The following is a 13,952-nucleotide window of genomic DNA, read 5'->3' as shown; positions in this document are numbered from 1 at the left end:
TGTAAGGCTTCTTCCACAGAGAGGTGGGGGTTGATAGACCAGGTTCATCTTTGCCTCATCAGTTCCAGAAACTTCCCAAACTTGGTGTATTTGGGAAGGGGTTGTGGGGAAGCCTCTAATTCTTCATGATCTGTGTCTAGGTGGTGAAATCTAGTGGAAAATCACGCTGCCTCCTCATTCACCTGTTCCTCCTTAGCATACCAGAAATTGGTTCATTTCAGTACTAAGAAAAGGATTCTTTCACAGATGGTTGGGATCTGCAGAATGTTTTCAGAGTTGACACTTGCTGGGACAAGGATGAGCTCTCCAAGGCTCCAAAATGAGAGGTGTCACACGGTGGAGCCGAAGTTGAAGGTGTTTCTTTGGAGTCTAAGAACCTAGGAAGGTAAAGGTCTTTGTCTAGCCATTTAACAAACAAGGAGGAAGAGAGGACACCTAATTCAATTTGGGACCTGATGAAGGCCTTCTTCATCTGGTCACAATCCAAGTGTATCAAAGGGCTTCAGAATGACTAAGCCAACCTCAAGTGTATGGCAAGAGATCTGGATTCTAGATACTGAAATATCTGCTACTCTTAGGAGAAACTACCAAGTCTTCTCCACGGCATGGGCTTGGAAACGACGGAAACTTCTATTTGAGTGTTAGAAGGGAAAGAAATGTCTTAAAGTCTACTGAAAAAACAGACAAACACAGGACTGGGAGTGGGGTGGGGGAATGTGAGAAATAAATTTTCTTAACTTAAATAAGAAAACAGCTAAACACTAACTAGCCTAAGCTAAACTATCCATTTTTTATACAAACTAAACAAAAATGTACTTCTCCCACAATAAAAAAAAGAGGCAATAAAGTGCTCAAACTGTAGATTTGACCAATCAGATGTGATCAGTGGTAAGCAAGATACTGTAAATAGAGGTAAGTAAAGTGCAGTGTGGGAAAGGTCTCAAGCTTTGGAGGAAGCCTGGAGATGCTGAATCAAAGTCGTCTGCGATGACCATCTGGTTTGAAGAGAGGCTGGATAATGTAAAATAATTTCATCTTGCTGCTATACAGCACCATTCCCCACTAAAATCATGATAAAAATACCAAATAAAGAAACAGGCTTTATTCTGCTCAGGGCAGTGTGTGCTATTACTACTATCAACAGATCTATCTTGTTTCCTGACAGTGAGTAAAGAAAACACAAACCTTCAAGAACAAAACAAAAAAACAAAACTGAAGATCAGAGCATCTGCTGCTTCCTGTAGTCTTCAGTCACATTTTAAGATATTAGAAGAGCTGCTTAGGGGGCATGGCAACAAGACATAAGTCTGCTACCCATGTCCAGTTACTTATGCTCGAGGGTACAAGTGAGAAGTTATGCTAATGAACAGCACAACATCTCATTTCTGGGTTAGACTTCCCATTAAGTTTATTAAGAAGCTATGTGGTAATTATTTGGCTATTACACTTACTTCTCCTAGCCAAATAATTATGGTGCTGACACCCTGAAAACAAATCTTTTATTTTGAAATCATTCTCATACTGATTTTAAAATTAAAAAGTATGTTAAAACTGAGAATACTTGGTACATGCAACAGAAGTGCATTACTGTTCAGCAGAGGATTTTCTGCTACAGCAGTTCAACTTCCTATTTTCACAGTAAAACATTGGCTAATGATGACAGACAGCAATTTCTGCAGCGCACATCGTGACTGAAAAGCTGAACAAAAACAATTGTCATTACACTGATGTTAGGACAAAGTGGTTCAAAGATTCTGATAAGTGATGATCATTCTCAGCTCAACAGCAACAGTCAAGGGTAGAAAGAGAGTAGTGCCAGTCAGAAGCGATCTTAGGTCAACTGACGCCCTAGGCAAAATAGCTCTATGGCGCCCCCACCACACCACCAGGTGCCCCCATCCTGGTCTACCTACACCAAATAAATACTGGAAAAGTGCCCCTGCTAGAGCGGCGCCCTAGGCGGCTGCAGAGTTGGCCTATGCCTAAGGCCAGCTATGGTGCCAGTGCCATAAAGTTCTGGCCTGAGAAGCAAAAACTGATGCATTATTTTTTTTACACGTGATTTCTCCCTCAATGAATAATATCTAGAGAGTTTCAAGTTTCTCTTCATATAACTGTTTCTTCTTAAATGACCTACTTTTTTGACAGTTTAATGCGAAAGGTTCAGGGGTCTACATGCAGTAAAAGTGTGCTCTCTCACAATTCATTCCGTATTATGATTTGAAATAGTGCCTTTCTCACTTCTGGTAAATAGTTATTACACAAGTGTCATCACAGGTCTTGGCTTTCCAGAACCCTAATTTTCAAACTGCTGTAAATGCCAACAGCATATAAACATTTGAGGGATGCCTGAATATGCGGATATTTTGATGAATTTTATCAGTATATAATTGAGTACCACCTAAACAGATGCATTTCATGAATTTTCTACAAGTTTCAAGTACAAATTAACAGCATTACCTGCAGAGGGCACCTAGAACATGCTCATGAAAGGATTCGTGTTCAGTGCGCAAAAGAGCAACTAGTTGTTGCACCATTCCCATGGAACAAAGAACTTCTGAAAGAAAAAAAAAGGAAGGAACATTAGTTTAATAGCTAGTCTGCTGTGCATGGCAAAGCATGAAAAGTATTGCAATATGGATAAAAACTACATAAACATGTTTAGAAAATACACAATAGAAAAAGTAAACAAAAATCAAACTGCTGAATTACCACACACAGACAAATTAAATTACTCCAAGATACCCAAAATACCTGTCCCTCTGTCAGATATACATCACTTCTTGTTAAATGGTTGGTTCCCTATCTTAACTGTGCAGTGCAATAAAGTGTTGATACCTCTCAGCTCAGAAAATAAAATAAAAGCTAACTAACTTACTGAGGAGTAAAGCATGCAAATGAGAGGGTTTTATCCCAAAGGAGGTACAACTTCACACATTTCCCAGTTTAAGCATTCTGCCATATGGTGGAGACACAGGACAAGAAATCCAACAAAGAACTCTCGTGGACTCAAAGGGAAAAAATAACAGCTAACTATGCATCTCAACTTATCACAGTGGCAGATTCATAATGAATGGGAATTGCAAGTACACCTCCACCCATCTTTGATGGCTTTGTATGTCTTCTGCATTGATAGAGCCTTTTCTCACCAAGTGACATTAGAATTTTGTTGGATATTAAAGGGAAAGTAGGCTGCACCATCTTCAATTCTTTTTTTGAGATAACTTTGACAGGTGGGTATCCACAAGTGAGCCAGTCAGTGCATGTGCTTGTCAAAGGAGTTAGTAACAAGCCCAGAGACACAGAACCTGGCAGCAAACCCCAAGATTGGAACAAAATCTGTTGAGGGAAAGCAGATCCATGGCTTTAGGCCCACTTTTTCTGCTTTGCCCTTTTTTCAGGGGTGAGGAAGAACAGAGTGAGTCCCTACTGCAAGCACTGACTCCAGTAAACAAAAATCTACTCCTATGTTAAGGTGACACATGGCTGCAGTATGTATATCACAATGAATACTGCACTCATAAGGGATGCCGAGTGCTACAGCAATACTAGACCTGACCCAAGAAGCTATGGAGGCAGAATCAATATATCTTGTAGACTGCTAAGGTAAAGCCTCCTTCTGTTTCTGAAGAAAATGTCTATAGCTTGTAGGAATTAGAAAAAAAATAAGGATAGAGGATTAGGTTAGTGGCCTCACAAACACGTCCCAGAAACATTTCTGAAAATGGCAGCAGAAACAGCTGTTGCTCAGTCACAATTAACTTCTACTTACCCAATACAAGGCCTTGTTATTATAATCATAGCAGAAAGCAATGCAGTTAGATAAACACTTGTCTCCTTCAATATGGGTCTTTCAACATGTTTTCGTTCATAAGAAATAAAGTGCTGATCTACTTTTCTCATTCTTTACTTTATCTGACATGAGTACAGGTGTTTAGGATATCTTGGTGAAATTTAACTTGCTTAATAGTCTATGCACATCCAGGTAATGCAAAAGTCTTTGTCCTCTCTTCTGGAGATCAGGAAAGAAAACTGACAGCCAGACAGTCTTGTTCAGTACTAGCTCAGATAAACCATAGACATGAGCAGGTCAGTTCTCAAGGTCACTGTCCTCTGTTGAAACACAGCTTATGGTTCAGTGTCCATTAAGGCTCGTCATTCAGATATACCATGGATAAAGTGAAGGCCAGTATGAAGACCGCATTTTATGTCAAAAACAAAGCATAATCATTTGCTGGCTCAAAACGAGTGAATGCATGTTTTTCCAAGAAAAAAAATCAAGTCCCAAGCTGGAATTATTGGTTTCCTGAATGATCTGAGATGCAGCATCCACTTCAAGAAAAGCTTAATTACTGGTACAAAAGATTTTTTTTGATGGGGTTGGCATTCTCTGGCAGATAATCTGCTACAGTTTGACAAAGAGGACTTGTACTGAGGCACATGCCAGGTTTGCCTTAAACAGGGTACTCAGACTACTGGGGACCTGCTGAACATATGTTTTCTGAGGATTAATGTCAATAACTATGCACAAAAGTCGCGGTGGTGCAGCGGTAGCGTTGTCGCCTCACAGAAAGAGGTTCTCCCATTCGATTCTCGGCTGGAGCGCCTTCTGTGTGGAGTCTGCATGTCCTCCCCTTGGTCGAGTGGCATTCGAAAGACATGCATAGGGCGTGCCTTCGTTGAAGGTCGGGCGTCGAGCTGGCACCTTGGCACCGTAAAAAACTACTGCCAATCATTAGCGGACCAGAGTTCCGCTGTGGTGACACCGGGAAAAGCTGAAAGAAGAACAAACAAACAATGTCAATAACTATGCACCTTAAGGAAGTTTGTTTCTATTATCTCAGATGGTACCTCATTAAAGGAATGTGGGCTTTTTGGCTTCCATTAATATACAAAGAGTCTCTGGAGCAAATATTTCCCAAGTATGAAATAAAACGAAAAACACAACCACTGTGGGTAAAGAAACACTGAATTTATTACTGTCATAGATTTAGCGCTTTTGTCTGCTCAATATTGAGCTGACGAAAGCACTACATTTGTGACAGTAATAAATTCAGTGTTCCTTTACCCACAGTGGTTGTGTTTTTCATTTTAGTTGGTGCTGTTCTTTTCGTGGTTTGTGCCAAGTATGAAATAAGAGAGTGATCCTTCATGATATCACTCTGAGAATGGTAAGGTTGGGACGTACAAGGTTGTCTCTGAGCTGGATTAGCAGGGTATGATGAGCCATAAGGGTCAAGAGGCCTCCTTTTTTCAGATGCAACAGCAGGGGGACAATACAGCTGTGCAAGAACTTACCATAACAGTCCATGTCCTACTGATCACTGTTGCAGTATTCCTGACGTATGGATTTTCACCACTAATTTCCAGCTAGGGTACCAAAGATTTACCTTCCCTAGGTCATGCATCTAATGCATGACCTCAACTCATATACACTGGGGTATAAAGATGGAAGTACAAGTGTGGAGCCTCAGAATATCTTCAAGCCAGTGGCCTGAAGACTACTGAGAGAAGAGACTGGTCAGCTATGAGGAGTGTAGGTCGAACTTTTAAGAAAACTCCCCCATTCCTATGCAAGTCAGCAAAGGCTAAAGCACATGAGGAGAAACAACTGAAGATGGACATGAATAAGAGAAGAGGAAACGGAGAGTGAGATGGAATACTGCAAAAAGTGATCAGTGGGATATCTTCTATTATGGTAAGTTCTTACACAGCTGTACTATATCCTGACTAAAATCACTGTTGCAGTATTCCTGACATACGGTGATTCCCAGAGCTTACAAAGGCTATCCTGGACCTGGAAAAAGCATCAGTTTTGTACTGTTTGATAAAGGTGTGTACGGAGGATCAAGTGGCCACCTCCAAGATAGACCTGGAGACTGTTCCTTTGTGAAAAACTCCTGATGAAGCTGCCCTATAGGAATGTGCTTTGGGGCTGGAAGGTATGATCTTATCATGGGCTGAGTAGTAGAAAGTAACAGCCTTTGAAACCCAGACTGCAATAGTTTATTTGGAGACTGGCTGTCCCAGCTTACAGACCATAAAGGATATAAATAACTGGTCGATCTTTCTGAAGGATTTAGTTTTGTCCAGGTAAAATCTGAGTTGCATGTGAATGCCTACAGAATTTAAAACTGAATGAATGGCCTGACTGAGAGACAACTCATTCACTACTTTAGGCATGAAGGATGGGTTACAGTCACCCTGTCTCTGTGAAAAATGAGAAAAGAGGGAATGGCCATGAGAGCAAAACCCTCCTGGCAGAGGTGAGGGCCAAGAGGAGGACGGTTTTCAAAGTATAGAATTTCAGAGAAGCAGAAGATGATTCAAAGGGACGGAGAATAAGCTTTTCTAGCACAAAATTAAGATGCCAAGGAGGAGAGAGGGGTTCCCCTGAGGAAAAGCTTGACCTCCAGCCTAGCCATAAGCAGAGGGCTAAGATGGAAGCAGACATTGAAAGCAGGCAAATGAGCTCTAATGGACACCTAGGCCAAGCCTGATTGAAGAAGCTCAAAAAGGTACTGTAGAAACATAGAGACATGTGCTAAGAGTGGATCCTGACTATGACTGTAGTACCAGAAGAAAAACCTTTTCCACTTAGCCGTGTAAGATTTTCCACCCCTTCACAGAACAATGTCTTTGAGGGATTAAAATTCTATCATCCATAGTGTTAGGCTGAGGGATGAAAGATTTGGGTGGAGCAGCTGCAAAGGAATCCTCTTGTAATTTTCTTTTACCAGGTGAAATAGTAGAGGAAACCAATGTTGCCTTGGCCAAAATGGTGCCATTAAGAGGAGTTTGGATATTTACCTGTGTGCTTTGACAGGAATATTTGGAAGGAGAGGCAGAGAAGAGGAGAAGAGAAGGCACAGAGGAACTTCACTTTACAAAAGATACAGAAGGCATCTGTCCCCAGGCTGCAGGACAAAGTCCCTGGTGCAGAGCTGGGGGAGCTGATGGCTGCTTGGTGAAGCAGAGAGGTCTATATGAGGACTGCCACACCGAAGTGTGATGTTACAGAAAACCTCTCTCTTCAAGTTCCACTTGTGTAGGTCTTCCAAGGAGCAACTTAAGTAGTCAGTTAGCACATTGTCCTGAGAGGGGAGGTATGTGACTGCCCGTGTGATGTTCATTTCTGCTGCCAAACTCTTAGCCTTTTGCCTGCAAAGTTGGTAAGGCCTGGTGCTTCCTTGTCTGTTTATGTACACATACTGTCATGTCTGTGTATACTTGGAGTGGTCCGGGTCTCCAAAAGTGGGCAAAAATCTGAAGAGCTTGTAGAAGAGCCCTCATTTCCTTTAGGTTGATGTGCTCCTTCAGGAACTGGGATTGCCATTTATGCTACACATGGTGTGATCCTCTTCATGCCCCCCAAGCTTCATCTGAGGCATTCACATGAACCTGTTCAAGAGGAACAAGAGATGTAAAAGGTTGAGGCTGACCTATTCCTTCCACCACATAACCTCCTTCTTGAGACACAAGAGGAAGGGAATTGGGGTGTCCAAAGGGTGACAGTGTTGGGACCATACACACCTTCAGGTACCACTAAATTTTCCTCATGTGGAATCTGGCCGGGGGAGCATAGGGATGGTGGCTGACAGGAATCTCAAAGTCCTCAGCATCTCCTTAGAAGAAAAATGGGTTGATGAGTAGAGGTCCTGAAGGTAAATAGGCTGTGAACCTTCTTCTGAGGCAGGAAGACATGCCTTTTCTTGGTAACCAGCCTGCATCCCAGAAACACCAGGCCCTGTGTAGGAGTCATGTGTGATTTTTAACAGTTTAAATTGAAACCCAAACCTATCAGAAGATGGAGGGTGAAATGAAGATGCTGAATAAAATCTCTGGGGAAAACAGCCTGTATCAGAAGGTTGTCCAGGTAGGGGAAAATCTGAATTTCTTGAGTGCAGCAGAAAGTTACTACAGGTGACAGACACTTTGTAAACACTCCTGGGGATGTGGAAAGACCAAAAGGCAGGAAGGTAAACTGAAAATGCAAGGAGCCAGAAAAGAACCTGAGGAATCTCCTTCAAGAGGGACGAATGGGAATGTGTAGGTAAGCATCCTTGAGGTCTAATGACAGTAAGAAAGCCTGTTGGAAGATGAAAGGTAGAAGAGTATGAACAGAGAGAGCATTTTGAAACATGGTACTTTCAGGTAAGTGTTCAGGATAAACAGATCTAGGATGGGCCTCCAGTGCCCTTCTTTTCTTAGGATTAGGAAAATCCTGGAATAAAACCCTTTTACCTTGAATTCTTTTGGGACTTGTTTGATGATGATTCAAGAGGTCTTGAATAATAGGAGTCTGCAAGGATATTTGGTTTTGAGGAGGCGGCGGCATGCCTCGCAGAGGGGAAATGTTTTCCCAACACACGGTATAGCTATCCCCTCATAATGAAGAGAAAGTACAGTTGTGTAAAATCTTAGTAGATGTCCTTTTCACTGCTGCAGTATTCGTAACATGTGTGATTTCCTGCCAAGGACAGCCCAGATTCTGGCCAGTATATCAAAGCCTTTACATCCTTCTAGTGTCGTACATCAAGTGCATGCTCCCTGTTTAGGCATAGGGCACAAAGGTGACAAATGTACACTCCATACTCAAAAGTGAAGTGCCTCAGGAGAACTACAGCAACCCCAGTAGAAAGGAGAACATGTACATCCAGAGGGAAAAAGAAACAAAAGAGAAAATCAAAGAACTCTCACTCTGCAGGATTTCCAAAACAGAGCAAAGGGGGCAGGAGGGAGGCACTGAATACTGCAACAATGAAAAGAAGGACATGTACTGTTACGGTAAGATTCTACATAACTACACTATGTCCTTCCTTATCAGTGTTGCAGTATTCACAACGCGGGAGATTACCTAAGCTACTGAAAAGGATGGGAGAAGGAAGACAAAGAGTAACCCTCCACAAACCCATGAAAGATAGCACAGGCAAATCCATAACTGGTTCTGGAAATGACATCCAAAGTGCAATGCTTAGTAAAAGTGTGGAAAGAGAAGCAAGTGGCAGCTTCAATGATGGATCGATAATCCAAACCCTTGAAGAAAGCTCCAGAAGAGGCCATTGCTCTCGTAGAATGAGCTCAAACTGAAGCAGAAAGTTGTTTCCATGAAAGGAATAAAAAAATGAAATGGCCTTAGAAATACAGGCGGAGATGGTTTGCTCAGAAACCACAAAACCCAATGTTCTGGTATAAAAGGAGACAAAAAACAGTTCAGATTTGCAGGCAGCCTTTGTCTCATCCAAACAATACCTCAGCTGTCTATGTAGATCCACGGTGTGAAGAACCTTCTTACTAGCAGATTGTGGAGAAGGAAAAAAAGGAAGGAGGCTGTATAGAATGATTAAGAGATAGTTCATTGACTACCTTGGGCAAAAATAAAGGATTAGTAACCAGAGACACCCCTTCATTAGGAAAAATCAGGCTCTGATGGTGACCCTTCCCTTTCTGAAGTTCAGAAACTCTCTTGGCTGAAGTATGGGCAAGTAACAAAATTGTCTCCATGTGCATTGCTGCAGAGAAGAAGAGATAAGATTTTCAAGGACACAATTAAGGTCCAAAGGGGGAGAAGCAGGTTTTCTTGGGGGTCTTGCATGAAGGACATGCTTAGGAAATTGTTTGACCTCAAAACGAGAGGCAATGGTGGATTCAAGAGGATACAAGCAGAGATTGCTGACAGGTGAGCTTTAACAGAAGAATATGCTAAGGTAGCTTACAGCAGTTCACACAAGTAAGAAAGGACCAAAGGGACCCCCACTGACAAGGGATCCTGGTGATGCCTGAGACACCAAACAGTGAATATTTTCCATTTAGCCATATAGGATTTTCTGGTGGTGGGTTTCCTGGCCTCCTTCAGAACCCTAAGCACATCCTCAGAAAAGTGGTGACTAAATGGGACCAAAATCCTATCAGCCACAGCAACAATTGAAGAATGTACAAGTGAGGATGGATAACAGACCCCCCTGTCTTGTTTGAGAAGATCCACTCGGTGAGGTAACTTGTGGTGACTGCCCCTGGCCAAGTGAGAAAGAAGAGAGAAACAATGCTGTCTGGGCCAAAGGGAAGTCACTAGCAAGATTTTGGGAGAGTTCTGCCTGATCTTGTGCAAGACTTGTGTTAGCACAGCAAGGGAAAAGAAGGCATACACCCCCCTCAAAGGTAAATACAGGGCATCCACTTTCCAAACTAGAGGACTTGGGAGTCTGGAACAGAAATAGAGTAAGTTGTCTGCTCAGAGGGGAAGTGAAAAGATCTACCTGAGGAATACCCCACCAATGGACAATGTCCAGGAGCACATCTCTTGTGAAGCATCCATTTGGGAGCTTGTGTTGGACCTGCTCAAGACTCTGCCACTAGATTGTGCTCTGAGGACCTGAAAAGCTAGTCTGAAATGAAGCTAGGAACTTGTACCCCCTTGCTTGTTGACATACATCATTGTGGCACTGTCTGTGAAAAAAAATTGAGGGGCCCGGGATGAAAGAGGGGAATAAAACATCTGAAGATCTGGAAGCAGAGCCCTCATCTCCTTAATACTGATGTGGTCTGACCTCTGCTGAAGAGGCCAGAGACCCTGAACCTTGAGAGAACCGTAGGCGGTTCCCTTTCCTTTGTTTGAGGTATCTGTAAAGAGCTCTTGAGCCAGGACTGGAGCATGGAAAAGAAGCCCCTGGTTGAGAGAAAGTTGATAAATCCACCATTGAAGCTTGAACTTGAGACAAGGAAGGAAGGGGGCTGGGAAGTCTAGGGGGTAGCAATGTTGAAGCCACACTGACTTGAGGTACCACTGTAGCTTTTTCATGTGGAGCCTAGCCAGAGGAAGCATGGGAATGGAGGACCCTGAAAATATCTCTGGCCATGACTGAAGATGGATGAAGAAAACACTGTAAAAAGGCATTAAGGGACAGGGCCTTGAGGACAGGCAGAAATGCCAGCATGGAGATGGTCTGAAGCCTGCAACCAAATAAAATATGATACTGAGAAGGGGTCAGAGCTGATTTCTGAAAGTTTATGGTGAACCCCAGACTCTGCAACAGGCTAATAGTAAACTGGAGATCCTGAAGCAGAGCATCAGGGGAAGAAGCTTGAATGAGCAGATAGTCCAGATAAGGAAAGATCTGAACTCCTCTCATCCTGCAAAAGGCAATGACAGGAGCAAGGCATTTGATGAATACTCTTGGGGCAGTGAGAAGCCAAAGCGCAAAGCAGGGAATGGAGCACCTTTGCGAAAAGAGGAAGCTGTTCCCAAAGAGGTTGAGGGATGTCCAAAAAGGGAGGAAGGGCTTTCCAAACCATGAAATATCCCTGGTGGATAATGGGCAGAACGGAAGAGTTTGCTGTAAACTTTAACACATTTGGAAGAGACAGGGAATGATGGAGGAATATGAGAACCTGGCAGATGGAAAAGGGAAGCAAATTTTTAAATGGAACCTGGCTTATCCTGAAAAATCAGGTTTCTGGGAAGTACGGGTTTGAGTACATTTAGGAGGAGGAACACGTCTAGAACCCTTTTTCCTTTGGCTGGAGAATGAACTGCCTGTGAACAAAAGCAGAACTGAAGAGGTAATTTCTCTGAAACTTAGGAATAAATGTTTCAGCTCCTGCAAGGCTTTACCCTTATCCTGGAGAGACTTGAAAAGTTCAGCAGCAGTACCAAAAAGATTTTTATTACCCAAAGGGACATCCAATAGTTTAGTCTTAATGTCATTTGGCAAATCATGAAGATGAAGCCAACAATAATGCCTCATAACAGAATCAAAGGCAGAAGCCCTGAAGGAGGCATCAGCTGCATTATAATTGCATTTGATAGAGTGGTGAGTAACTTGATAGGTAGAGTAGAAGCCTTTCCATCAGAGTTAGGAAGGTCAGAAACCATTTTGGAAACCCGAGAAAGGGGGGCCAAAACATAACTGGTCATAGGAGTCTGATAGTTGATGGCCTGAAAGGATTAAGTGGTAGCAGTACAAACCTTTTTGCCCAGCATTTCCATGGCCATACCTTCTTTATCAGAAGGAAGCAACTTGATAGATGGCAACAACTTGGGGGCTTGTCAGAAGAGAACACCACCATAGAAGAAACAGAAAAGGGCATTTTACAAAGAAATTTACATTTGTCAGGCACCTTGCAAAATTTATCATGTTTGTTGGGAACACGCATCTGAGAATCAAGAGCCACAGAAGATGCTGAAAAGGTATCCAGGAGGACAGCCAGAACTCTGTGGACAGCAGATGGCTTAGAAGACTCCATATGGAGGAGCTCATAATTCCTTTCCTAGATATCAAAGACTTGAGAGCAATCCCACTTAAAAATTCCATCATGCTGGCAACATTATCCCCAAAGAAGAGTTCCTTCAAAGGGGAATCTGGATTAATAGAATTCTCTACCTCTGAACCCTAGTCCAAGGATAAAGGGATTTGAGAAGAGTAAACCAGAGACTCTTCCCCAGTATACAGATCCTCATCTGAGAAGTCTAGTTCCTGGGTCTAAGAGGAGTGGAATAACAGAGAGGCACAGACACTCCTTGAAAAGACTTTAAAGCCATTAAAGCATTAAATAACCCCTGAGTAAACTCTTACCATTCAAGTTAGGAATCCTTAACTACAGGGTAAATATGCTTGGTTTTCAGTTTCTTTTTCTGTGGGATGTCCTCACAAAACACCCTTGGAGGGTCAGCCTTTACCGACACTCAAGTGTAGTAGGGATTGCCTCCCTAAAATCTGTGGAATCCCCCTTGATCACTTGGATATAAACAGCTGAGACTTCCCATCAGCATCTTGAGCAGACATTGTACAGCCTCCGAGAATGTGCAAGCTTCCAACAGCATTGCGGAAGTGGAATACAAAACAATTACTGGATGATCCACTGGGTTTTCACTAGCCTCAAGAAAGATGTCTGGGAAGACTGGAGAGCAGCTGTATCAGACGTAAGTTTTTTTTGCCTTTTTCTTGGCTGATGGCTAACCTTTGGGATGAGAAGACTCTGCCGTGGTACCTTGAGCCAAAAACGTAAGACATTGGTTTTCAAGGTAAATAGATAGAGAGACAAGATGACTATGTAGGGTCTTAAGGATAAAAGTCTGGCAGACAGAACACTGCATATGGTCGTGGGAAGCACCCAAACAGAGAAGACAATGGTCGTGACCATCTTTATGGGGAATCTGATTCCACACTGACATTTTCACTTTCTGGATGACATGAACCCAGCAGTATTAAATAAAAAAGAAAGATAAGGAGAAACAACAATGTGACACTTATCTGAAAACGGCTTGGTAACCAGCATTCAGACTGGCATTTAATTATGGTGTTTGGACTGGTGGCAAAGAAGTTCTAAGTATGTGCGTCCATATGTCACCTTTATGCCCCATGCCTTGTGCGGGGAGCGTACATGTGGCATACACTGCAAACAAGTCCTAAAGGCTTTGGTATACTGGCCAGACAATGGCTATCCTTGGCAGGAGGTCCCTTATTTTATGAATACTGCAACAGTGATATGAAAGGACATCCAATGGTGCATTCTGCTTTCCCCTGTGGCAGTGATTCCCTATGATGAACATTTAAGGGGTTTCTCCTGACGGCCACTTTCCACCGTGACAAAAGAAGCTCACAGTGATGAAGCCCACTCTGATTATGGATCATTGTTTCCAAAGGCAGCAAGGCATGCCAAAAGTACAGCTGTGTACACTTACCATAAATGTAGATGTTCGAGTATATTCACTGTTGCAGTCATTACATTTGGGTAATCTGCTGGCACGTTGCCCTCAGTCAGCCTGAATAACAAAGTCTTGGGTCCTGCGTCGGTTGCTGTCTCCTCTTCCATGACGTCAGGTCATCAGGGGTATAAAACATGCAGCCGATGCCACTTTATTCAGTTTTTCTTGCCCCTGATGTCAGGTGCCCCCCAAATGGGGAGCAAAAATATATATATAAATAAACAGTAAATATATAAATGCACTTTTA

The 13,952-nt window shown here is 42.7% G+C and overlaps 1 protein-coding gene across 4 annotated transcripts in view; it reads right to left on the bottom strand.

The window, feature by feature from the left end:
• The window catches only part of HSPBP1 (HSPA (Hsp70) binding protein 1), a 712,194-nt gene that overhangs the window by 252,772 nt on the left and 445,470 nt on the right, over positions 1 to 13,952 (bottom strand). For all 4 annotated transcript variants that reach the window (XM_044059627.1, XM_044059623.1, XM_044059625.1 and 1 more), the window contains exon 6: positions 2,461 to 2,557. In XM_044059627.1, the coding sequence (XP_043915562.1) occupies positions 2,461 to 2,557 (97 nt within the window). The remainder of the gene's footprint in view (positions 1 to 2,460; positions 2,558 to 13,952) is intronic.

Source organism: Protopterus annectens, chromosome 17.part0, assembly GCF_019279795.1.
Source record: "Protopterus annectens isolate FY-2018-M chromosome 17.part0, PAN1.0, whole genome shotgun sequence".
Taxonomy (NCBI): domain Eukaryota; kingdom Metazoa; phylum Chordata; order Ceratodontiformes; family Protopteridae; genus Protopterus; species Protopterus annectens.
This window is presented reverse-complemented; position numbering and strand designations above follow the sequence as displayed.